Source organism: Kickxella alabastrina (assembly GCF_025024165.1).
Source record: "Kickxella alabastrina strain RSA 675 chromosome Unknown BX661scaffold_13, whole genome shotgun sequence".
Lineage (NCBI taxonomy): Eukaryota > Fungi > Kickxellomycota > Kickxellomycetes > Kickxellales > Kickxellaceae > Kickxella > Kickxella alabastrina.
Window position 1 is genome coordinate 283,251 of NW_026251484.1, and position 23,785 is coordinate 307,035.

A 23,785-nucleotide genomic window follows, 5' to 3' on the forward strand; every position below is an offset into this window, starting at 1 on the left:
CGCTTTTTTTCTAAACGCTACCAACCATTTTTCTCACTTTCAATATCTTTTTTTTGGCTCTTCATTTTTCTTCTCGTTTAAACGCGCCTGTCCGTCTCTATTTATTCCAATCAACGCATTAGCCAACCCGTTATTTTCCTTGCCTATGAAGATTAAGTCGGAAGGCAATGGCGGCAACGGCCCAGGCAATGCCGACAAAAAGATGCCGAACCCGGCATACGACGAACTGCTCCATTTCTACGAGGGCAAAATAGCCGCGCTCAAGCATGCAAGGGACGCCCTGGAGACTGCAAAGCCGGCGATGACGCCACCAACTACGCCACCAGCCAGCGGGAGTGACAGAGGAGGCTCGCAGCAGCAGGAGAATCAAAGGTGCAGGGCATTGCTGGCGTTAGAGCTCCTGACTGAGTTGATCGACGATATGACTATGGGCGTGGTGTTTGATACCCACTTTGAGGCCAAGCAGGGCATATCAGTCTGCGCTAATTGCAGCACAAGGTAAGCGCGAGACATAATGCCCTTTTGGATATGGTGTTTTGTTTACAGGTGGGGGGAGTTGTAGCTAACAGAATTATGCACACACTCGACTTATCTCAAGCCCAATATCTTATCGTGTAGGTGCCAGTGCAACAGTAAGTGTTGGCTTTAAAATATGTGTGTCTTGACTGGCGTTTATATATGAAGAGGCTAACCTTTGAATCATGTTTTGTTTATGTTATCTAGTTGCCAAGGGAGCGCAAGCATCGAACAACGGCACAGACAGTGGCTCGGACATGTGTGAATGCCTTAACTGCCAGCGTTCATTCCCTGCAGCAAGGTTTGCCTCTCACATGGACAAATGCATGGGGCTTTCGAGTCGCCGCACAGCTACCCGAAGGTAACCCCAACAAAGTAGTCCGGATGGCTTGAGCCATATGCAATATGGCTAATCAATTAATTGATTTCGGCGAAAAACAATGTATATATTAACTCGGTTTTTTCTACAAAACACAAAATTTGCGACTAGGTCGGCGGTCAATAGTGCAGCGTCAACGCCCAACTATCCTTTGGCAAATTATGACTCGTCGAGCGAGCAGAGTACAGATCGCAAACGTAAGTTTAGAAGCATTGTGAGAATTAGAACAACGGGGGTTTAAAAAGTTTGAATAACCCGTTTTGGCTGATTGATGCACATTGTTCGATGTGGCTGGTAGTATGCTCTCTTTAAACTGCCCCCCCCCTTGTCCTGCTCTCTCCGATATCCACAAAGGCGTGTGACCTGTCCATGCCCATTTTGTTGTTTTGTTTTGATTTGTTTTGTTGCAGGACGAGGGTACCTTATTTTTGTTTTTGGAGCCGGGTCATTTTTTTTGCTTAGACATGTCGCTTCTTATCTTTGGATCATACATCTTGCGAGTCTGGTCTGACTGCTAATGCCAGAAGAGATACCATGTCCCCTATGTTCCATTTTTTGTTTTCTATTAGGCAAGCTGCCCATGGGCTCGGCAAAAGATGTTGCGGCAGCCACGCGCAGAAAGACCAAGCGCAAGTAAAAAAGATATTGTGCCTTTTTCTTACTGCCAAAAAAGGACCGTGGGCCTCACAATAACGCCATGTGTGCCCTTGTTTTTGCCACTCGCACACTTTCTCCCCTTATCCGGAGAACACCCGGCCAAGCCTGCAGCAAAACAAAAACATCGACAAAAATCAAAGCTGGGTCAGGGGAGAGAGAATAAAAGTACAGTCGAGCAGCATATTTTTTATTGGTTTTCTGGATGAGGGGAATTTCCACCGCGTTATTTTCTGTCTGCGCATGTATAAGGATTAGGGCCAGGGGAATACCAAAAGTGATGTGTCAAGTAATTTTTTCTCTTTATTTCAAGCTCTTCTCTCACACAGGTGTGCACGCCAAAGTAAATTCTGAGCGTCGAGGCTGTGTTCGTCGCGTGTTCGCCGGATTCTCAGGACGCTTGCAGCCAAAAAAAGGTGCCCAGCTTTTGCTCGAGTCATCCGATTGATTTTTTTGATATGCCAAAGCAAATACAACAATAAACACAATTTAAAGTGTAAATCATTGTTCTCACCCTGAAAACACGAACAGAAAATTTTAGACGAAAAACGCAGCGCACATCACTTTTTTTTACAGTCATTTCTACGATGTAGTGTTGCTAGACCAAGAAAATTGGAGCACTGGAAGAAGCATTAGGAGGTGGAGAGATATAATATGGCTTGTGTTGTCACTATTTTTCTTTGCTTTTAGACCTCGCTCCGTTCAATTTCTGGTGTATATCCAAAACCCGAGTATTTGGGATAGGGGGGCACGAGAAGAAAACAATATGGCGGACAAGGCCTTGAGACAACCATTTTATTCATTTATTCCCTGGCCATAAAGGAAAAAAAGGAGCGGCGCATACACGCAAACACGCAGACAACAAAAAAATGACACATTCGCAAGTGTCCTTTTAGCTTGACAAAGAAGTCCAAAAAAGAACGAAAAAGGGGCTAACAAAAAATCCGCGACGGCCACTCGCGTTTCCTTTCACTCGGGGTTTTTAGAAAATTTTCTAGTCTCTGGGAAAAATCACATAAATTGACAGCTGTTTCCTTCACGGCTCTTCACTCCTTTCGCTTTCTTTTCTTTTACTTTCAACTTTACACATTTTCTCTCTCGTTTTTTTCTCTCAACTACCCACCCCTCTGTCTATTTCTTTCTCTCTTTTTTGCAAACATAATAAAAAAGTTTACTTTTTATTATTTTCTGCAAGCACAGTCTGTAACCACCACCACATTTTAAACACCACAAAATAACCATGTCTCGCGAGGATTTCGTTTACAAGGCCAAGCTTGCCGAGCAGGCTGAGCGCTATGACGGTACGTAGCTTTTGTTTTTTATATCCTTTAAATGCATCTTGCTTTTATGCCATTGCCTGCTAGTAGTTCCTGCAACAAAAAAACTGCCTTTGGTTTACCTGCTTTACTTTAGACTTTTGCAAGATCATGTTTGTAAAAGAGAAAGCGCATAGACCCATGGAAACTTTTAGTGACAATTCCGCCTATTTTGTCTCAGTTGTTCACATATCATCACCATCATCATCACGCTGTGACCACGCACCATTTTTTTACATCTTCCACCCAGCCAAACCTCATTGTAAACATTTCAATATAACTGACAAGTCAAATTCTTCTTTGTATTAAACATTTTGTAGAGATGGTTGAGAACATGAAGAGCGTCGCCGCAGAGGATCAGGAGCTGACCGTCGAGGAGCGCAACCTTCTTTCGGTCGCCTATAAGAACGTCATTGGAGCCCGCCGTGCATCATGGCGTATTATCTCCTCCATCGAGCAGAAGGAGACCGCAAAGGACAACAAGCACCACGTTGAAATTGTCAGCTCTCAGCGCCAGGTTGTCGAGAAGGAGTTGTCGGACATTTGCGGTGACATCCTGAACGTTCTCGACACGCACCTGCTCAAGCGGGCTACCAACGGCGAGTCCAAGGTGTTCTATCTCAAGATGAAGGGCGACTACCTGCGTTACATTGCCGAGTTTGAGACCAGCGAGAAGCGCAAGACCGCCGCTGACGAGTCCCTCAACGCCTACAAGGCCGCCACCGAGACCGCCAACACCGAGCTCGCCCCCACACACCCTATTCGCCTGGGCCTGGCTCTCAACTTCTCTGTGTTCTACTACGAGATCCTCAACTCGCCCGAGAAGGCCTGCCACCTGGCCAAGCAGGCGTTTGACGACGCCATTGCTGAGCTCGACTCGCTGTCGGAGGACTCGTACAAGGACTCGACGCTGATCATGCAGCTCCTGCGCGACAACCTGACCCTTTGGACATCCGACATTCAGGAGTCTGCCGATGCCGCTGCCGCCAAGGAGGAGGCTGCTCCCAAGGAGTCCGAAGCCGCCGCCGGCGATGCCGAGAACAACGCTTAAATAACTAATAATAGCTTTCCTTTTTTTCTTTAAACATTCACTTCATTATTCTTGTCTTCAATTTCACTTTTTCACTTTTCCACTTTTTCATATTTATATGCCCATGGTTAGGCTTTAACATTGAGACTAGCGGTGGCTCGCTTGGCGGCCAACATACCGGTGTATATCTCCGTGGTGCTCTGGACAGCGAGTCCCAGCGGCACCAGCACCCATGGCAGATTCATCGCAATCAGATACACGTAGTAGTATACAGGTTCCGGGCGGCAATTCGACTCCTTAGCCATAAACTCCGTGCCAAAGTACAAAACAACCGAGTACAAGTGCAGCAAGCAAGCGGCTAACTGACAAATATGCCGGGCACAGCCGCCACACCACACAAGCCAAGTGGTCAGAAGGCACAAGGGACCAGTCACTGACACTGTGATAAACTCCAGGGCGAAAACAAGTGGAGTCTGTGCCAAATACCTGCTGTCACTCTTGGCGTACTCCTTCCACAAGCTGGCAACAAAGTCGGGCGTGGAAGCAAGACTGGAGAAGTGCGCGAGGTAGTAGAGTTCGAATAAGCAGTGCAGGGAGGCACAGAGTACAAACCAGAGAGTGGTCAGTCGGTCTGCCAAGGACAGGTTAGGCCTTTTGGTGATGAGCAGGAGATAGGTGGATAGGAGGAGGAGGGCGATGAGCGTAGATATGGTAGCTAGCAAGGTGGCAGGCGACTGGATTGGCGCAACAAAGCCGTCAAGCACGAGTGACTGCGGATAGTATGGATGGCTGCTGTTGCTAATAATATCAGACATTATAAAAAAAAGAAAAAAGTTAATAGTGTACAAAGTTGATTTTTTCATAGTGACAAGCAAGCGTCAAGATGGCACATCTACAGATTGTCCGACTTTGGGTCCACATCATGCCAGCAAAAGTACAACAAAATGCAAGTTATAGCATTAATAGTTTCAACGTATATTTGATAATAGCTAACACTGGTTCCAAGTTTAATTTTAATTATTTTCTTTGGGTTGGCAAATACAAAAAAATATAAAAGAAAAATGTGAAAACAGGGGGGGGGAGGGGGAGGACCCCTATGAAGATGTGTTTGGCGAGTCAATGTCCCAAGTCGATATGTTGCGCTGGTCCTGCGCAAGAGCAGAATACGCGCCCTCCTCATCCTCCTCATCAATTTCCTCAATATCCTCCAAGTTGGCCTCATCGTGGTTCCAGTCACTCTGGCTATCGTCCTCGCTGTCCCAGCCGTTGTCGGGGCCCGCACTCAGCTCATACTCGATGGTCAAATCCAGGTGCAGTACGTCCTTGTAACATGTCAGCCGCTGCTCCGACAGATAAATTTCGGCAAGCTTGTTGCGCACCTGGTCGGCAAACACGACAATCTTGGTGCGGCCAGCCTTGGTCAATGGCACCATGGCAGCGAGCTGCTTGAACAGCCTCAGACTGCGTTCCAGTCCGTCGTCAATCTTGGACAGCTGTGCGTCCAGCGCAGTCAGATGCTCCTCCAGCAAGCGGGCGCGCGCGGGATCGGGCATAATCGGCTTCCCGCGGCGAGCCAGATCCATCGTCTTGAACGCCGCAGCACAGTTAATCCGGGCCATCCACTCGGCAACAGCATCGTCGTTGGCGGCCTTGATAAGATAAGGCTGCCGTCATCAGCCATGACGCGGAACACATGCGGATATTTTTTGTATTTGAGTCGACAATAGCCACGCCGTGGCGCAGCGGCACGATCGCCTGAATGGCCTGCGCGGCATGGGCGCTGTGGTTGGCCGCAGACTCTGGGCGGAAAAAGTACAGTCGACTGCCGCTGAGCACCAGGTATGTGTCCTTCCAGCGTCGCATTAGCGCGCGCCGGCCATTGTCCTGCCGCTCATCTTGCGCGACACCAGGCCAGCCATGTCCACGCGCAGCTGGGTCAGCGACTCGGTGGGAGTGCTGGCCGTGGGCTGCGGCCAAACAATGCCCGAGAGCGGACGGCCCTCGCGCAGCGACGGGCGGCGCTTGACGTGGCTCTTCAGGCTGCTCACACGGATAGTCTCGAGCGCCATCGGCTGCGCTGGCACGGCAATGTCAGCTGTGGTGAAGCTCGATAGCAGCGGGGGGCTGTTGGCAGAGGTGCTCAACGGAGACATTGTGGTTAGCGGGGAGCTCGGCGACGCCATTCCAAACGACTGCCGTGGCTGATGGTGTTTGGCAGGCATTTCGCTATGCGGGCTCATCGGGATCGGCACTGCACCCGGCGGCACCATGCGTCGCGGCGTTGTGGAGTACGAGTACTGCTGCTTGCTGGGCATGTCGCTCGGGCTCAGCGGCACCGGCGACTGCACGGGGGCGGCAGTATGAGCGGCAGGCGCAAACATGCGACGCAGCCAGCCGCTGATGCCCTGCTCCCGTGGCTGGGTGTCAGCCATAGCGGCGCGGCCCATGACAGAGCCAGGCGCGTACTCAAAGCGCACCATTGTCACATTATCGTACAGTATGTCCAGGATCTCATCGAACATCTCGTCGCCGTCGTCCAACAGCTTAGCGCGCGCAATGAACTGCAGCTTGGTCATCTTCTGCCGCACACGCGGGTTGTGCGCGTCAGTGTGCAGCAGCAGGATGGCAAACGCATAGGCGTAGACGGTATCGGCCGAGAAGAACATGCCAGAATTACACGCGTTATAGTGCTCTGCAAAGCCCGTGATGACGCGGTCGATCTGCTGCGACTCGGCCGGCAGGTGTAGCTCCTGGAAAAGCTGCCGCAACGCAAAATCCAGTGGCTGGTCGTGGAAATCAAACCGCTTCATGTATTCCTGAAGAAGCTCGCGGTGCGCATCCGTTCCTTTGCTCAGGGCCTGGCCAGCGATGCCGCCGGCGTCGTGCACTCGACCAGCTGCAGCTGCTGCGCACGTACTCGCTGTGTCTGGTTGCGGGTCTGAACATGGCGTCCTCCTTCTTGAGCAAGTCGATTGCTGGCGGTCTGAGAGAAACGTCCCTTGTCTTGCTAAAGCTGGATGGTGCGAGTTTAAGAGTGGCGTCCTCCCTCTCGGGCAGGCTATTTGGCGCAGAACTGCGATTTCCCTCCTCGTCATCATCGCCCTCGGGCAGGCTGATGGCTGTGATTGTTGGTGTGTAGACGGCAGCTGGCTCCGCGTGCCCCTCCTCCTCATAGTCCGATGACGGCTCGTATTGCTTCTCATGCACGTAATCTGGAACAGAGTCGCTCTCGATCATAAGTTCGAACAGTTCAGCCTGCTTCACCGGCTCCTCGACAGCCATCGACGCCCGCTCCTGCTGCTGGTACGGCAACTCCTCGCTCGCAAAAATAGCCCCGGCATATACGTCCTCTGGTTTATGTATATGCTCTGGCGCTTCGCTGCGCCTGCTGCTGTTGTTGCCGGTATTCTTGCTGCGATTTTGTTGCTGCCGGCAATGTCGCCGTTTGGGGCTCGAACATCGTCGACTCGGCGAGTGGGCTGTCACACTGCTTCTTGTCGCCAAAAATGTTGACGCCAAAGGCCGAAAACGCCTTTGGCGAGTACAGCGGCATAGCCTGCAGTGGCTTGGCCAGCGGCGTCCGCGGGCCCACAGTGGATGTGACCGAAGCAGTGGACCTGGCAGACAAGGGCGGCAGCCGCTCGGCCAGCGCCAGCTCAACGTCGTGGAACAGATCAACAGTCAGCGGCAAATCAAGCTTGAGCGCCACCACGGGCTTAACCCTTTTGACCTCCTCTACGTACATGTGGACGTCGTCGTCAGATGCCAGGCTAATAACATCGTCGATGGCCTGGACCTCGGCCTCAGTCAGCGTGTGCCGCATGCCGATAGCATCGGGGCATGCAGTAGCATAGGCAGAAATATCATACACATGTCTGGAAAGATGTCCACGGTAATCTCCACGGCCTGCCGACCAAACAAGTGCTGGTTCTCGCTGATCATGCGCGTCCACCGCTTCTCGCTCTGCTTCTTGGAAAAAACGTCCGTGTGCTCTGCGCACAATGATGCCGAAAGCGCATTTCTCTTGTGCCGGTTGGTCGGTGGCGGCGGCGCAGTTGTCTTGGCGTAAACCGTCGCTGGCCGCTGTCTAGCCTCGTGCTCTGTCGGCGACCAGCTGTTGAGCGATGGTGTCGGTGGCTCCTCTTCCTCGACAATATGGCCCAGACCGCCTGGGTAGTCAAAGCTGTCTTTGTGTCCCCGCTGCTGCCCTGGTCCAGACTGGTTTTGGGCGAGTCATCTGACTCGACCTCATCCGTATTGCCCACCAGCTTCTCGTACTCGGCAAAAAGCCGCGATCTCCGCGACTCGTCGCGCGAAAGCTGGAGCTGCCGCATCGCCGGGTTATACACGGACGTGCCCGCTTGTCGCCCTTCTTGGACATGCGCTTGGGGGCCACCGAGTTTGAGCCCGGCAGCGAGCTCAATGCTTTTATCCGCGGCAGGGGCAATGCTGACGAGTCCGCGCTGGCCTGATAGTCGAGTCCCGGCAAGCTGGCACTACCGCGTTGCATTGATGTCGGTGACTGTGAGTACAGTGTGTCGGGCCGCAGCGGCGAGCTGGGTGTCACGCTGATGCCCAGGCCGCTGGCTGCTGGTGGCATCTCGGGAATGTACGTTGACCACCGCCCGCTCTTGGTGTTCAGCCCTACGGCCTCGCGCAGAATCGAGTCGACGCGCGTCAGAGACTGTACATGGATGTCGCGCCACTCGCTGTACTGCTGCTTATGCATTTTTTGCATTTCCGTGCGCGGCCGTGGCGATACTTGCGAGGTGTTTGGTCGCAACTTGCTGGCCCCCCTCTGGCCTCTTCTCCTCGCTGCTGACTCTGGTAGCTGCCCAGTTGTCACCGGCCGTGTCAGTGACCCCACATCAGCGTCTGCCACCACTGTTGCCTCCGAGACCAAGACCGCTGGTATCCCCGAAACTGCTGTTGCCATTGGCCCCTCTACCGTGTCTGATACCACCTCTGGAATTGGTGTATCTGGCTCCAATGACTGTGGTGACTCCACGGGTCCTGCTCCACGGCCTCCGACTCTGCAGATGCCTCTGCCGATAGTGTTGCAGCCAGGTGTACTGCAGACTCCCTCCTCGACGCCTTGACAAGCTCCCTCCGCGACTCTCTTCTGGACGTCCTGGCACAATCCCTCTTTGATACCTTCGGCGCCTTCACAGACTCTCTCTTAGACTCCTGGGCGGGTTCCGCTGCACCATCTGCCTCTGCCTGCCTCTGCCTCTGCCGCCGGCTCGTCCAGCGACTCTTTAACAGATTCCTTGGTGGATTCATCGCGGGCTCTGTGATTGGCGATGTCTCTGAAATTTGAGGACTAGCTATGCACACCTGCGCCTCTATCCGCATACTGTTGCGCTTGGACCCACGGTTCTTTGACCTGGTTTTTGATTGGCTGGATGACAACCTCTTTGGCAGATCTGCCCTTTCGGAAGCGCGGTGCTCTCCACCGGCTGCGTGGATCGTTTGACCAGCCCCGGACGCTTATCTTCTCCATGATGGGCACGCCCTGGAACTCTCCGTGGTACGCCAGTGGCGACAGTGGGATGCGTGCCGGTGCCAATCGAGAATTATAGTACGACGGTTGCACAGGCGGGTGTCGAGACTTTTTGGTGAGGGTTCCAGCTCTGGTGTCTGCGGAGATTTTTGCGGAGCCGGTCGCTGCTGCTGGATCTGTTCTAGGATCTGTTGTTGCTGCCGCTGTATCAGCTGCTTCCGAACCTTCAGTTCGGGTGATGATGCACCCAGCAATGTCGGCTCGCTCATTGTTAGCGACATCTATAAGCAATAGAAGAACAATGAAAGTAAAAAGATAGCAATATAATTGAAAAACGGTCGATTGGATAGAAAAAAACAACATTGTAGCTTTCATTAATATCATTATTATAAATGGCCCGAGCTGAATTATGTTTTTTGCATGTTTGTTTGTTGTTTTTGCATTCTCTAGTCCAAAATTCTAAGGAAGCTACACCACACCCCATGCCATGCGGCATTCTTCGAGAGAGACAGAGAGAGAGGAGGGAGGGATATAGAGAGAGAAAGAGAGAAAAAGAGAGAAAAAGACTCAAAAAGTGATCCAAGTGAAGCATAATAAAGAATTTTTGCAAGCCAAAGCTCTCGCCTGACTTCATTTGACCATTTTCTTCTATATTATCGGCACAAAAACAATAGTACATAGCACCGGTTCGGACACAAGGAGGCAGGAAGACCAACAAAAAATAACATACACCGACCGGTATGGCCTGCTTGACCACAGCAGAACCGGGTAAGGAACCAACTTTGGGCACACAAAGGAACAAGGAAGGGGATGGAGAAGGCAAAAGGTCACTTCAAAAAATCCTGTTCAATGTCAATCCGCCCACGACTGGGAAGCAACTCTGACAAACAGCTGAAGAAAAAGAAGAAAAAATAAGGTCCACAAAAGGAAAACGACAAAAAAAACAAATCAGAAAACAAACATACCGAAAGTCGCTTTGAAGCTTTAGGTGTCTCACGCTGGCTTGATTTGTGCTGTGCAGTTGATGGCCGCTCGCCGTATATGACTCCAAGTTCTTCATCTAGTCCTGTTCTGCCTGGTGTCGCAGGCAGTGGCTTGTTGACCGACATTGGCGTCTACAAATATACCAAAGGCACTCCTCTTCAAAACGCCACTTGAGAAAATTAAGAAAGGAAGCTTCCTCCGTGCGCCACTGGTATCGCGTCGTGTCGTTTTTGGTGTGTGTCTGTGCGCAAGCAAGCAATAAAAAACAAAAAATAACGCTTTGGTGATTTAGCTCGAGCTGTCGCTAAAGTGGGAATTGAATAAAAACAATAAATGCAAAGGAATTCGTGAAAAACAAGGAATAAATAAAAAAAGGTTTTGAGTTTCGCTTGAAAAGGAAGAAAAATAAACTTGTCCCTAATTTTTTTGAGGGAAGAGACAGCGTCAAACCAGAAAAGGGAGGGAAACGCGACTTTCTGAATTGCAAAAGCGCTACTGCCGCACGTGATTGCCACTTTTGGTCTGACATTTTGGACTGAAAAGGATACGCGATAATCCTCGCTGTACGCCTTAGCCTTATTTTTCATTATTGACTTTATCGATTGCAAAATTTGGCAAAAATGCTTGCACAAGAATAATAAGAACATAATCGAAATGTTAACTTTCTCTGAGCCTATTTATTAGTTCTAGCCAAACCATACCAGCGTTTGGCCAAACAAATACAAAGTGAATTTTACGCTCCAAAACTCCCAATGACAAAATGGCTACGCGGCCTATTAGGCGCGGAACACGCGAATATAGGCTTTAATGTAGTCTCTGCAAATCGGGCACTCGCGCCTATCCAGCTTCATTATCTTTTCGGCGCACTCCAGGCAGGTGCACAGGTGTCCACAGGGTGTGAACACAATGTTGGTCGATGCATCCCAGCATATTTTGCACAGATTATCATCGACTCCGTTACTGCCGCCACCGCCGCCACTGCCCTGCACTGCTGCTCGGCGTCGTGTTTCTTTCGGCGGTTGCTGTCTCTGCCGCCAGCTCCTGGTCCATCTCCAGCTTGGCGTTGGCAATCAGCCTCTCGACACGCTGCACAAGCTCCTGCTTCTCTACAATGTTGCTGTAATCGACGTGGTTCTTGGCCAAAAGCCCCTTGAGCGCCTTTATTCCCAATGACCCAGCACTAGCACCGCTCTGGACCAGCTCCTTGAGATCTGGCACATCTGGCGCAGCCTGCCCTGCTGCCGGAGTCCTGCTGCGGCTGCCACTCTGAGAAGTGCTTGTAGCAGTGGCCCTCGGTACACTCTGGGCGACTGTGGGCGAGGGCTGCTCTGCTGGAACTGCTGCTGCGGGCGCTGCTGGTTGCGCGAGCTCGAGTGCGAGTATGTGTTTGATGCATACTGCGGGGCCCTCCAGAGTAGCCGTTAAAGCCGCCCTGGCCATTATTCTGCCTAGGCGGCGGTGGCGGCGGTGGCGGCTGTGGCATGTCCTGGTACTGCGGCACATGCTGGTACCGCCCGTGTGCGAAGACGAGGGCATGCTTTCAAAGGCCTCGGCCAACCCATCTCTCAGACTGCCTATCCCGCGACCAATATCATCGCCAATACTAGTAAACATGCGGTCCCAGCTCCCAGCGGCGCCGTCTGCATCTGTAGACCTGCTCCTGTTATGCTGCTGCTGCCGTTGCTGCGAGGCCTGGCTTCCTCCGCTGAAGGCTGCGGCAGCAACGCGCGATACTTGTCCTCGTTAACCTGCGGCATCGGCGAGTTGTTGTAAATAGCCGCCACCAGGTCACCCTTCTCAATCATAGCTGTCGCATTGTACAATCCGTAGAGCTGCAAGTACGCGCGGAGCTCACGAATCGAGCAACTCTCGAGCTCTTGTCTGCCCTTTATTGACATGCGCAGATTGCGATCGCACATCGTGCAGCAAGAGACAGGTGACTTTAGCCCGTACTTTGGAAGATACCATTTTTTGTCAATGCAGTCGGCGCAAACGACCTGCCCGCAGTTGACGCAGTTGTTTTTGCGCCGGAAGAGGTTGAATGTTATTCCGCATGATGGGCACGCAGGGTAGCGCGCGCGCTCTAGGGGCTTTGCCAGCGTGTATTGCGTGTTGTTGCTGTCCTGCAGCGGGCCGTTGAGCTGTTGCAGCGCCCGCTCGACCGCTTCGGCAATTCGGTGTTGATCGCCGGAAAAGGCAGCGCATTGAACAGCGACATTGCTTGGTGAAATGTGCAGTAAAAGTTAATTAGATGTTAATACAGAAATAAAAGAACTGAAATTGAGAAATAAAAAATGGCCGACAAATTGTTAAACAAAGAGGCGGAAAAATATATATTGGCTGTGCTGCCGCCATCACATACCTGGCTCTCTCCCCACAGCCTGCTTTTCTTTGCCCATTCAATTCAAACTTCTTTACGATAGTTTCAGGATTAATGGGAAAATCTACTAATCAAGCCATTTAATTGTGTTTCAAACATGAGTTGGCTGCATAAATCTAAAAAAAACATTGCCAAGTAAATATTTATTTTTCACAAAACATGAAAAACGCAGGGTAGTTTATACTTGTACAGCAGCTGCGCCACGAGCTCATGCTGTTTTGGCCATACAGTAACCACGTCATGTCGGCAGTAACCATGGGCAGTAACATGTTTTTTTTTGGTTCGGTTCAAATATCTGGCATATTTTATGTATATTCAATTTATTGGCTCGAAATCGGGTATTAAATTACACATAGTGCAATATCAGTATGAAATGGCGGAGGTGGCAACCACACAATCGGAAATACCACCAGCGTGTTGCCATTTGTTTCATTTTCAAAAAATTTCCCCACACGAAACCAGCAAAAAAAATTATGTTCACACGGCCTGCTTTATAATAGTCAAATGTATGAAAAAAAGCATTGGTTCTCACCAGATTGAAAATTTTTAATATTGATTGTATTTAATCTACTCTAGTAATACACTTTTTTATTATAAATGTATATTTGATTTTAACATTGTGGAGGCGAAAACACTCTGTTTTTTATGCTGTTGTTTTTACCACTATGTTTGCTTGCTCATGCTGTGCGTTTGCCGCAGATGAAACTATCAATCGAGCCCAAATAAGAATGAAAAATGAGATTGTTCCTACTGCTTTTGTTACATCCTTTTGTTGCTTTACTGGCATCTGCGTCAATGAAGGGATGAATTTGTATCGCGGTCATCATTTTGTAACGAAGAGCGCAGCAATTAAAACACTCTTTTTTGCATGACGTTTTTTATTCCTGCTATCCGCCAAAGGACCCCAGAGAGGAAAAACAAGCAAGTTTGTTGAGAGCCTCACATTTTCTTTCTCTGCTCTATTGTTATTGTTATTGTTATTGACATTTTTATTTTATTTTTATTGGTTTATTGTCAAGATAGTTTCTACTACTCGCATTGCATATTCATTATTGTTTTTATTTGTACACAAGGATGCTGTCCGAAACTCGTCCGCACATCTCCATTCAAGATTTGGACAAGCCAGGCCTTGAAAGGATGTTGGCCAAGCGCCTTGAAGACGCAACACCGACGGTGCTACACAAGACAATGGCCACTTGAGCAAAGATGAAACCAATAGCACCGTTCAATCAGTTCACCGGCGGCCCACCCAACTGCGACATCTGACACAGACACTGCGCGTGGTCACGGATCGCTGCCTCCTGCGGTTAGCTGAGACGCCCCTTTCAACAGCTGCAGCGTTACCCGTGGCCACAGTTGCGACGGAGGTTGTTGAAATTCCCCTGAGGAAAGAGAGCATAATGTGCCAGAGGGCCTCGTCGTACCAATGCAACCAAGAGCTCGAAAGCGATAACGCTGCATTGTACACAACCACGATACCCCCACCGCCGCTGTCAAACCCTCCCTTGACGCAATCGATCCCGATTGAACAGCATTTAGAGGCGCCGTTGCAGAAAACAAGCGACCGGCGAAGCTACGTGCTCCATGAAATGCTAGCCACCGAAGAGACATACGTGACGGATCTCGAGATTCTAGTCGCCGTTTTTGCCGTACCATTATGCGAGTACGCTGGAGCGCAGGATCTGCATATGGAGATTATTCTACACCCACTGCAGGTATTGTTCTCGTTCCAACACAACTTTCTGCGCTCCCTGAAAGTGACCACGCACGCGCTGTCTGTGGCCCGGCTGTTCTTGTCCGAAGCCAGAGGATTCGACGCCTACATTGCCTACTGCAGCAAGTACTACTGGCTGTGTACCACGCTGGACCACATTGAGAACGACTCTGCATGGTCTGCGTTCCTCAAGGATGTGCAGGCACAGATCGCCCTGCATTCCAAGCACCGGCGCCTTGGACTGCGCGATTTCCTAATCAAACCTGTGCAGCGCATATGCAAGTACCCGCTGTTTATCAAGGATCTGATCAAGCACACGGATCAGCGCCTCGAGCCCGACACATACACACAGCTCAACCTTGCGCTCGAGCTTATCCGCGGCGTTTGCCAGGGCATCGACCGGGAGCAGCATCGAAACGACTCGCTAAGGCTGCGCCACGCCATTCTGTCCCGGTACTGCGACAACTCACAGCTGCCACTTGCTCTGGTTGCCAAGCTTGGCGTCATTATTTTGTCCGGACCGCTGCGCGTCACTGGGCATGGTGCCAAGGGACCCGAACCACAGCGAACCTTTGGGTGCGTCCTGTACAAGCGCTTTCTTATTATATTTAAGCTGCGCAAGTCAGCGACGCTTGTGCCGCAGTTCTGGTTTCCGCTGCACACTATGCAGCTGGTTGACGAAGGTGTCGAGCATGTGTGGCAATTGCAGCACGCCAAGAGTGGACAGCAGATGGTCTTTGATGCTCAATCGGCGCAGGAAAAGAGGCTGTGGGTGGAGCGGCTCGACGAGGTTATTGCCAGCTCTGTGGCAAGAGTCGGTGCACGCCGCCAGGCCAAGAAAGATGGAGATCTCAACAACTTGGGTTCTCCGCTGTCGCAATGCTGCAATACGACCTACAGCGGGGTTGCATGTCCCCAGCCTGGCCCGATTGCTTTTACTAGTGGTCCCCAAAATAACACTCCTACTCCTGCTTTTGCCACTTTGCCACTCTCATCGACTACAACCTTTACTACTGCCAAGACCGATCTCATTCCAAAACACTTTGAGGTGTTGACATCTCCAGAAATCCTCCGCCTTCAGGCTCTAGCTGGGCTGAAGCAGACAACCTCGTTGTCGCCAAAGCACTCTCAAAAGAGGGGACACGTGTTTTTGTCAGCGCCACCCCTGCCCCAGATACTTCAACCGACAAGCCCCCAGCCGCCGGCCAGCGCGCAGCCCGCCGTAATTTTTTCCTTGACCAAACGGCTGTCCAACAGCAGACAGCCGTCTAACTCTGCCGCTGTAGAGCCAGACTGGTTTTCAGAGACGGGCAGTGACTGCGGCGAAGAAGTGCTGTCGGCGGTATCTACTGCCGGGTCGACGTGCCACGAATCAACTGCCTGGTCACGGCGCTCACGTCATTCGCAACAGCAGTTGCTTTGGAGCAGCAACAGTGCGCGGTCAAACAGGGACGAAGCGCTGGTTGCTACTACTGGCTCTACCGGACAGAATACTGTTCAAGCAGGCGCATCCCGTACACAACCCAGCACTTCCACAGCCACCACTCCCATGGCTGGCGCAGCTACCACATTGCCCTTGCCCTCAAACTCGCTGGCCGGCCGGTTGATGGGCTTTATCGACTCGCTGTCGATTTCGCGCCGCAAGTCTGTGAATGCCACAAAGATCTCACCAGCCATGACTCCCAACAAGATTGATAGCTGCTGCAGCTGCTCGTCATTTGACGCCAGCACGCGGGTGAATGGCAGCGGCAGCGGCAGCGATAATGGCAAGCACACGCATGCTCGTACATCTTGCCGGCACTCGCGGGAACAGGCACCCGCTCGGCCTCGGATGACCAAATCGACGAGCGACGCTTCCGGGCAGCTACTACTGGTTCCATTTTACGCCGAAAAGTGCCCGTTGCCAGACATGCCGACTATGGCACACAAGGCGGATATTTAGTTCTCTTTAATGTAAATGCCAATGTATCACTTATTTTATCTGGTTGTAAAACAAACACATTGCCATTTGCTTTTTGCTTTTTGTTTCGAGCGCACAATATTACACTAGCCAAAATTGTACCGCATGGCTGCTTAAGCAGTTAATTTCTTGCCAATTGGCAATGTGTGAGCACTAGTATTAATAATGGGCTTCTTCATATCAAGTACTGTGTAAAATGCAGACTAGTAGCGATTTTAATTTTTAATTTTTTGTGTTTAGTGCATATTGATTGTGTAGACATTTAGGCTTGGCATCAATAAGATAAAATTTATTAGCAAACACCCGGCAGCTCCATTTAATTTGACTAATTACTCGCAACACTTATACTACTGTTGAGTGATTTTTATAATATAGGCATATACATGTATATAAAGTATAATTTAATATTAAGAGTAAGAGTATCACATTACAAATAAAAATACCAAGCATGCTCGTTGCTTGGAAAAAAACTGTAGCTGTTTTCTGTCCTATGGGAGCGTTGTGGCAGAGTTAGCAGGTTACTTGGAGGCAGCAATTTTTGGGTCCACCTGGCCTATGACTAGTCTCAGAAGTAAATAAAGAGATAGAAAGGAAGCCGCATCTACCAGTGCGGTCACTTCTACCTCTGAGTCTGATGCGGCTGCGTTTAGCCACATGTTCAGACGGAATTGCACGATCAATATTGTTATTTCTAGGCCAACTGCGCTTGCGTGTGGGAGGAGGAGAAACCACACGAGTGGCAGCGACGCTATTGCTAGGCCTGCCACACTTGTGTGCAACAGGAAAAGCTAACTCTGTCGGGCGAGAGAGAGAAAGAGTGCTCAAAGGTGCTAATGCATCTGTGAGTGCAGGAAGAGACTGAATAGAGTGAGCACCGATGACATTGCAATTACCAGGGCATGTGGGCGTCAGCAATGGCACATTGGTCCCACCAACAGGCAGGTCACCGGACGGTGAATCAATAGCCGCGTAGCGCTTATTGACGTGACTCATAAATTGTTCGCAAAGATCAGTGACCACCTTACTGGTGGAGATATTAAACCCAGGATTATCAACAAACCACATTACCATATGATTAACTTGACAGTGAGCTTCTACCACAACCTTGGCCATAGTAGTGCTTCCAGAAGAGCTGTCCTCATAGATGCAATGACTGCATTCCTAATATTGACTTATGCACTTGCTGAAGGTGATCTGCGTTGGCGGTTTTTGTGTTTAGAAAGCAGTTTCTGATAAAGCTGCTCGACTTTGTCTACCATGGAGTAAATGGCAATATGACAAAAGGCAGACAATGCTGTTGTTGGTATAATGCAAATATCAGAAGCGCGTCCGCCAACAGCCTGCACATCAGCAATTCAGACCCATCGCTATCGGAATTGTTGCTATTATAATTGTTGCTATCGGACCCATCATTAATGGGCTTGAAAAATTCTCAACAAGTCTGGTGTCAGCCTGTTCGACATTGATTTGCTCCACGCAAACCATGCCACTGGCCGGCTGGTCGACCTTTTGGAATGAGGGACATTGTGATAATAACAGCTGTACTTTACATATGACTTCAGTAATGAACTCTCATCACCACTGAATGCCTTTCCAACCGAGATTTCAAACTGTCTCAGCGCATTATTTTTTAATGATCCGGATGCTACAAGCGCTTTCCTTACCAGGTGTAGGAAGCTCCTCCTTTGTGGCATTCTAGTAAAATATAAAAACGATTGCAATTTATCACGAAAATAATGGTTAGTGAGGCATTTTTGAAATATAAGTTTTACAATTATCATGAACATAATCATATGGACCACTAAGAATTCCTATCTGCGGTCCGCTTTTACTTCACAATGTATAACAAAATTCACCACACCATCCACAGATCTCCATTGTTTGAAATGGAATATCGAGCGTGTCAAACTGTGCCACTAGTTTTGCTATCTTATTTATTTGCTTGTTGCTGCCTTGTCCTTTCCGCGTTTCTTGAACCAGAAATAAGTGCGTAGCGAATCTAATACAATCGACATTCTGCGGTAAAGAGAACTGTGTGGAAAACACCGCATAAGTTCAGTCAAGTTGATTGCTTGGAAGTTGGATGGAATTAATGCCGAGCTGACATTTAGTCAATTTTAGCTGCTTATAAAAAGGCGATAATGGAACGCTTAATAGAAGGTTCCCTAGTTTAGTTTAAATCAATAATTATTGAACTCATTGATTTTTAATTATCTTTACAAGAACACCCGTCCACCACCTCCTGGGCCGATTCGAGCAGCAGTTTGCGGAGTCTGCCCATGTCGCAGTCCTCGTACATCTGCGTAAACGCCTATTTGGTTGTGAATTGCGTAGATTTGAGAACATCCTTACGCCCTGAATTAGCAACTTGAGATGCCGTTAAGCATTTTCTAACCATGTTCCTGTGTCTACTAGCTGCACCGTCAAGCTTATTGGTAACCTCTCCCACTTTGGCAATAAGCTGTAGCCGCCCAGTTTTAGCCTCTTACATGTCTTTTGCCATAGCGTTGATAGTAGAAACTAGTTTATCAAGGGTCTTTTCATTCAATTGAGCAATACAAAGTGTCCTCAGCACGTAATTCTCGAGCTCAGTAAAGCAAATTTTGCATTCGCCATTGCAATTGAAAAGGTTGAGACAAAGGTAAATAAATAATTAGCAAATAAAAAGTGTTGTGAACACATTAACACTTGATCGAGTAAGCAACCACATTATTTATTATTTATGTTTGTTTTTTATCTTAATAGTAAATAATGCGCGTCCAACCGATCCGAAGTTGTAAACCATTTTCAGGTACATGGTATATCGAGAAATATCCAATACATTATCTTCACTATTATGTATGCCAATAAAAATAGCTCTTAGTGGCTGCAGATGTGATTTTTTTGCCAGTCACAATATACACTTGTTCTGGCAAAAAAGCACAAAGTTGAACATGTCATGCAGCATAAAACATCTATTATATACGTTTCAATTTCAATTATTTATTTATTTGCATATATTTCTGATTACATTTGCAAAATTCCTATATTCAACTTCAATACTTTATTTTATGTTTGTCAGTCAGTCATGCCCAAAAATTTATCAGAGTGGTTCCCAGTCCACACCTCAACCAGACATGACTGACCTTATGATTAGGCCAGACTTTCATGCTTCTTTTGAGCGCAATGCAAATAAGTTATTTCGCGAATCCTTACCAAAGTGCATTGCGCCCAAGCTCCCATCCAAAGGAAGGTTTCTTTGAGTTTCAGCAAATCAGCGTCAAGACGTAGGATGCAGATCCCAGCCAGGACATTTGACAATGTGTTTGGCAGCACCGCCGACATTGCTGATACTGCCAATACCACCGACACCACAGACACTGCTGACATTTCCAATTCCCAGCCGGATAACTAGTATGTTTTGGATACTTTTATTGAAGAGGACGAATATTTGGACAACGGCGGCACCAATGGCAATGGCGAACCTTGTACTACTAGCGCACTAGTACCTGACACGAGCGATCAATGCAGCTTCCAGGGCACACAACATTGTTTATATAAAACATTGCATTCGACTTACAAAAAGCAGGGGCCGATATTATCGGGCCAATATTTATATAGCTAATAAAAACACTCATAACCACATGGAGGGGGGCAAAAAATCAGCCATTTTCGATGGATAAATGGAGTTTTCCACCATTTTGCAGGGTTTAGGGGATATTTTTTATCGTGATAGTTTGATGAATAGAAAAATAATAATAAAATTAGTGTGGATAGATGATGCCATTGGTGTTGCCATTGATGTTGGTGCTGATGCTAACAATTAGTCGCGCTGATTGGATTGAATCTTCAGCGACTGCTCCTTGGCCTGGCCCAGGTGGTGCCACAGGTCGCTGGCCTCAAAGTAGACGCCGGCCATGTGGCGGGGCCCAGTAAATCCATTGCGAGCATGAAGAATCTTGAAGTTGTCGTAAATAACAATATCGCCGGCCTGCAGATCAGCCTTGATCTGAAAGTCGTCGCGATACAACAGCTTATCCCAGACTGTTGCGCCTCGTACCACTCCCTCAGCTGTGCAAAGGGCACATTGCTCTGCGCAGCCTGTGTAAAGTAGCTGTAGCGCACTTGTGCCAGCTTGCGCTCGCCAGTATCGGTGTTGATTTCGTCAGCCAGACGCAAAATGGGGCTCACGAGCTGAGCCTTAAATGTTTCTGCTTGCGATCAAACTTTACCGGCACGGTAGTTAGTAGCTCGTAGGCACGGAGGCTGACCTCGGTCTTGAGATAGTTGGCGGCTGACTCTACATGCACAAAATAGTTGTCCCCGCCTTGGTCTGCCGGGCGGATGCAGTGGAGAAACTGGAATCCGGGAGCCGACTCTGCATAGCACAGGTCGGTATGCAGGCGGATTGCCGAGTTGGTGTATCCCAGCTGGTCGTTGTTGGCGTTCTCAACGTTGCCTGTGCGGAGATGTTCGATGCGGCCAAAATGCGTGGAAATGACGTCAGCTGTTGAGTCGATAAAGTCATAGATGATGTCCTCAGTGTCACTGCCGCGGTTGCGAATGACAGCAACGCCGTACTTTTTCAGATTGTCAAACACGGCAGCTTGTACAAAACCAAACCCTGTTTATCGAGCTTAACATTCTCGCTGGCCGGGTTTTTGTTGGCGTTTGCCGGATACTTTGTGACAAAGTCCAGATAGTTGATAGTGACCAGGTTGGTGTCGTGGGGCGGCAGCTCGTGCGATTGTTTGCGGTTGACAGCGTATGCGTTCTCGCGGAGCCATTGGATAGGAAATATGGAGACGTGCTCCTTATCGTCGAGTACAGCCAAATTTCCAGAATCGTCCTTGGTTTCAATGGGCGCCCAGAAGAACGCAACTGCAGGTTGCTTGTCGCCCTCATCGTCTTCGCTGACAGCGGTGGTGACAACCGCGCGAAGTGGGCGGATGTCAAGCGGGATCACTGAAGCATCAATCGTACGTTCCTTGGTTGTTGTGTGGCGGCAGCCGTTGAGGCAGGGGCAGTTGTGTCGCAGCCAGAAGTAGTGGAAGTCGGCGTAAGTGGCAGGAGTGGAGTCAAAAGAGATGCGCGCCCAGTCTGGCTTGAGCTCGATTTGTGCAACGGCCATTGTTTTTTTGGTAAATGTGAACGGGCTGGATAAAATATTTTAAAGGTCACTGAAGCGAAGTAAAATGATTTGTAGTTTTTCAAACTTTGGCAATGTTGTAATGACGTTTTCAAAATCGATATGAGGATCTGGAGCTTCTTTTATACTGGGTAAGTACCATTGACTTTACGAGACCCAAGGCGCAACGCAAATACAATGGTAACAGTGTACAGCTACTCCTCACCGATCTCCCTCGTAAATATAACGAATAACAAATAACATATAATTATGACATTTCCAAAGCAAATGGTGCGATATGTTGCCAGTATTGTTTCAGCTGCCTGTGATACGAAATCGAGGACAGGAATTTCGCCATCACACGTGTCACTGACAACCAATGCATTCGAACACCTCAATGTGTACAAACACTCCAATGCGGGTTGCCATTTCCAAAAGCAGAAAGCGATTTGCAACAATGTTTTTTCACCCCTTTGAATTCAAACTGCATGGGTTCCAAATCAAGATTCAGATGTTTCCATGAGCTTGAGAACATTATATTCCCAGAGTGAATGGCGTCAGCTGAATGTTTTGCATAAATTTTAATTTCCAAAATTCTCACAGTGCCATACCATAGGCGGCAGCAGCTCGCAAATAAGCATCAATAAATGAAAACAATGGATCAGAACTCGAGCGGGTCTTTGCGCCCAGGCGTAGACCCACATCCGACCCCGCCCTTGCCAACAGACTGGCGACCCTGTGATTTCTTGTCCTCCTCTTTGCCGGGCACACGTCTCTCGACAGTGCCACCCTCAATGGGTAGGTGGTATGTCTCTATCGAAAACTTTTTGCGACGCAAACGGAAGGCCAAGTTATTCGCAGACCCGCCGCCGGTGTGCAGCAACGACAGCCGGCCCATCGACGCTGTCAGCGAGTTGAGCCTCGGCAGCTTGTGAATGTGCAAAAAACCGTGGTAGTCCTGGCTGGAAGCTGCATCAGTCCTGGTCTGCCGCGCGACAATGTCTGCAGGCGAAGCATACGTGCCCTCGAAGGACTCGAGCTCGATGACTGCGTCGCAGAGATGCTCGATGCGGCGAACAATGGGCAGCCGCACACCAGCCTCTTCGTATAGATGCACGGGGAACGAGATAACGCAGGCGGCGTAGGAGTAGCGCAGCAACCCGCGCAGCTCATGAAGGAACTGCAGAATCGAAGTGTTTTTGGACCCTGCCAGAAACCTGATCCCAGCGACCGCAGCTCAATTCGCAGGATTGTGCGCTCCGTGTTTGGCTTGAGGGGCGTCAGAGAGCTGAATCCATCTTGGACCAGCTCCGATATACGGTCAAGGACGCACCGGTACATGTCACCGTCATAGCGCTCTTGTTGGCCATGATTGAGATTGCGTCGCCGTCGATGATCACAGGCTGAGCCTTATCCACAACATCTCCAGGTATGCGCAAAGACAGGTCAAATCGCTCGCAGAACTGAACTTCTGCTGCCATGCCTGGCAAACTGCTGCTGTTATTGTTGGTTTTTTATCTGTGTCGTTGTCGCCACTGCTTATCTTGGGCAAATTTTTGTAGCGCCAGGCGATCTTCATAGCATCGGTATCGTCAGCGCCCTTTGATATTTCCTTATTTGCTTCTGCAGCCCCGGATAACTGAGCAGCGGGTCGCGCACGGCGCTAGCCCACCCTGGCAGCTGGGTCTTCAAGTCAACATTTTGGTCAGCATTGACGATGCACAGCTTGTGACCCGCGGCGATGGCCTGGCTGGCAAAGTACGATAGCAGGGTGTTGCTATACCCAGTCTGGCGATCCTGTTCAATCAACAGCACGCCACCCACGGGGAGTCCGCCTCCGAGAACATCGTCGAGCGAGGGCACTCCAGTAGACACGAGCAGCTGAGCGCTGTGTGGATTCAGTCGTGTGGCTGGCGGCGGCTTGGCCTGCTGACCAGCCGGCACGCGCTTTCGGAAGGAGCTGCTCATAGATAGTGAGTGGAATTGTATGATATAAAGTATGCAAAGGAAACGTAAAGTGCGCAAAGTAGCTTGTACCAACAGGTAAATTCTGTTATTTGTATTTTTGCGCTTGAAGGCGAGTAGAAATGAGGAGTATGGCAAACTTGAAAACATTGCACGTGCTTCAGCTTTTCCATCTTTCATTAAATTAGTTGATTTTGCACAATTGTTGCCCAAAAACAGGCTTTGACGCTCGTGATCGCCGCCGCTATATCAGAACGCTGTGTGAATGCGAGTGTCA

At 49.5% G+C, this 23,785-nt stretch overlaps 9 protein-coding genes across 9 annotated transcripts; 3 read left to right on the plus strand and 6 right to left on the minus strand.

The window, feature by feature from the left end:
• Positions 1–723: 723 nt before the first annotated feature.
• BX661DRAFT_183385 (uncharacterized protein) lies at positions 724–1,567 on the plus strand. Its single transcript, XM_051536220.1, has 2 exons — positions 724–877; positions 1,007–1,567. The coding sequence occupies exons 1-2, from the start codon at positions 774–776 to the stop codon at positions 1,134–1,136; spliced, it is 234 nt and encodes a 77-aa protein (XP_051391239.1). The 5' UTR covers positions 724–773; the 3' UTR covers positions 1,137–1,567.
• Positions 1,568–2,632: 1,065 nt separating this feature from the next.
• On the plus strand, positions 2,633–3,971 carry BX661DRAFT_183389 (putative 14-3-3 family protein ArtA). The gene is made up of 2 exons (XM_051536221.1): positions 2,633–2,850; positions 3,186–3,971. The coding sequence occupies exons 1-2, from the start codon at positions 2,790–2,792 to the stop codon at positions 3,914–3,916; spliced, it is 792 nt and encodes a 263-aa protein (XP_051391240.1). The 5' UTR covers positions 2,633–2,789; the 3' UTR covers positions 3,917–3,971.
• BX661DRAFT_183391 (EBP domain protein) lies at positions 3,972–4,726 on the minus strand. The gene has a single exon (XM_051536222.1). The coding sequence runs from the start codon at positions 4,708–4,710 to the stop codon at positions 4,024–4,026; it is 687 nt and encodes a 228-aa protein (XP_051391241.1). The 5' UTR covers positions 4,711–4,726; the 3' UTR covers positions 3,972–4,023.
• Positions 4,727–4,967: 241 nt separating this feature from the next.
• BX661DRAFT_30001 (uncharacterized protein) lies at positions 4,968–5,635 on the minus strand. The gene has a single exon (XM_051539046.1). It carries the CDS (start codon positions 5,512–5,514, stop codon positions 4,990–4,992), a length of 525 nt encoding a protein of 174 aa, XP_051391242.1. The 5' UTR covers positions 5,515–5,635; the 3' UTR covers positions 4,968–4,989.
• On the minus strand, positions 5,636–7,249 carry BX661DRAFT_30000 (Sec7 domain-containing protein). Its single transcript, XM_051539045.1, has one exon. It carries the CDS (start codon positions 7,096–7,098, stop codon positions 5,758–5,760), a length of 1,341 nt encoding a protein of 446 aa, XP_051391243.1. The 5' UTR covers positions 7,099–7,249; the 3' UTR covers positions 5,636–5,757.
• Positions 7,250–7,401: 152 nt separating this feature from the next.
• BX661DRAFT_171422 (uncharacterized protein) lies at positions 7,402–8,994 on the plus strand (the record flags this gene model as incomplete). The annotated part of the gene is made up of 2 exons (XM_051533700.1): positions 7,402–7,701; positions 8,371–8,994. 2 exons carry the CDS (start codon positions 7,402–7,404, stop codon positions 8,992–8,994), a joined length of 924 nt encoding a protein of 307 aa, XP_051391244.1.
• A 7,960-nt stretch (positions 8,995–16,954) lies between these two features.
• Positions 16,955–17,549, minus strand: BX661DRAFT_171425 (uncharacterized protein; the record flags this gene model as incomplete). The annotated part of the gene is made up of 2 exons (XM_051533701.1): positions 16,955–16,995; positions 17,042–17,549. 2 exons carry the CDS (start codon positions 17,547–17,549, stop codon positions 16,955–16,957), a joined length of 549 nt encoding a protein of 182 aa, XP_051391245.1.
• A 3,053-nt stretch (positions 17,550–20,602) lies between these two features.
• Positions 20,603–21,188, minus strand: BX661DRAFT_183400 (uncharacterized protein; the record flags this gene model as incomplete). The annotated part of the gene is made up of 2 exons (XM_051536223.1): positions 20,603–21,039; positions 21,098–21,188. Coding segments are annotated over 2 exons (528 nt in total), but the record flags the coding sequence as incomplete, so codon positions are not given.
• Positions 21,189–22,096: 908 nt separating this feature from the next.
• BX661DRAFT_183401 (Elongator complex protein 4) lies at positions 22,097–23,556 on the minus strand. The gene is given in 5 exon segments (XM_051536224.1): positions 22,097–22,749; positions 22,761–22,899; positions 22,944–23,026; positions 23,080–23,182; positions 23,203–23,556. 5 exon segments carry the CDS (start codon positions 23,509–23,511, stop codon positions 22,205–22,207), a joined length of 1,179 nt encoding a protein of 392 aa, XP_051391247.1. The 5' UTR covers positions 23,512–23,556; the 3' UTR covers positions 22,097–22,204.
• Positions 23,557–23,785: the final 229 nt, after the last annotated feature.

Excerpts from the sequence above, each read along its gene's own strand:
- BX661DRAFT_183385 (XM_051536220.1), top strand. The coding sequence starts at position 774 with ATGTGTGAATGCCTTAACTGCCAGCGTTCATTCCCTGCAGCAAGGTTT. Across the intron at positions 878-1,006 it reads CGCCGCACAGCTACCCGAAG|GTCGGCGGTCAATAGTGCAG; the intron begins GTAACCCCAACA and ends ATTTGCGACTAG.
- BX661DRAFT_183389 (XM_051536221.1), top strand. The coding sequence starts at position 2,790 with ATGTCTCGCGAGGATTTCGTTTACAAGGCCAAGCTTGCCGAGCAGGCT. Across the intron at positions 2,851-3,185 it reads GCAGGCTGAGCGCTATGACG|AGATGGTTGAGAACATGAAG; the intron begins GTACGTAGCTTT and ends AACATTTTGTAG.
- BX661DRAFT_183391 (XM_051536222.1), bottom strand. The coding sequence starts at position 4,710 with ATGTCTGATATTATTAGCAACAGCAGCCATCCATACTATCCGCAGTCA.
- BX661DRAFT_30001 (XM_051539046.1), bottom strand. The coding sequence starts at position 5,514 with ATGGCCCGGATTAACTGTGCTGCGGCGTTCAAGACGATGGATCTGGCT.
- BX661DRAFT_30000 (XM_051539045.1), bottom strand. The coding sequence starts at position 7,098 with ATGAGAAGCAATACGAGCCGTCATCGGACTATGAGGAGGAGGGGCACG.
- BX661DRAFT_183401 (XM_051536224.1), bottom strand. The coding sequence starts at position 23,511 with ATGAGCAGCTCCTTCCGAAAGCGCGTGCCGGCTGGTCAGCAGGCCAAG. Across the intron at positions 23,027-23,079 it reads AAATTTGCCCAAGATAAGCA|GCATGGCAGCAGAAGTTCAG; the intron begins GTGGCGACAACG and ends GCAGTTTGCCAG. Across the intron at positions 22,900-22,943 it reads TTGTGGATAAGGCTCAGCCT|CGCTATGACGGTGACATGTA; the intron begins GTGATCATCGAC and ends GGCCAACAAGAG.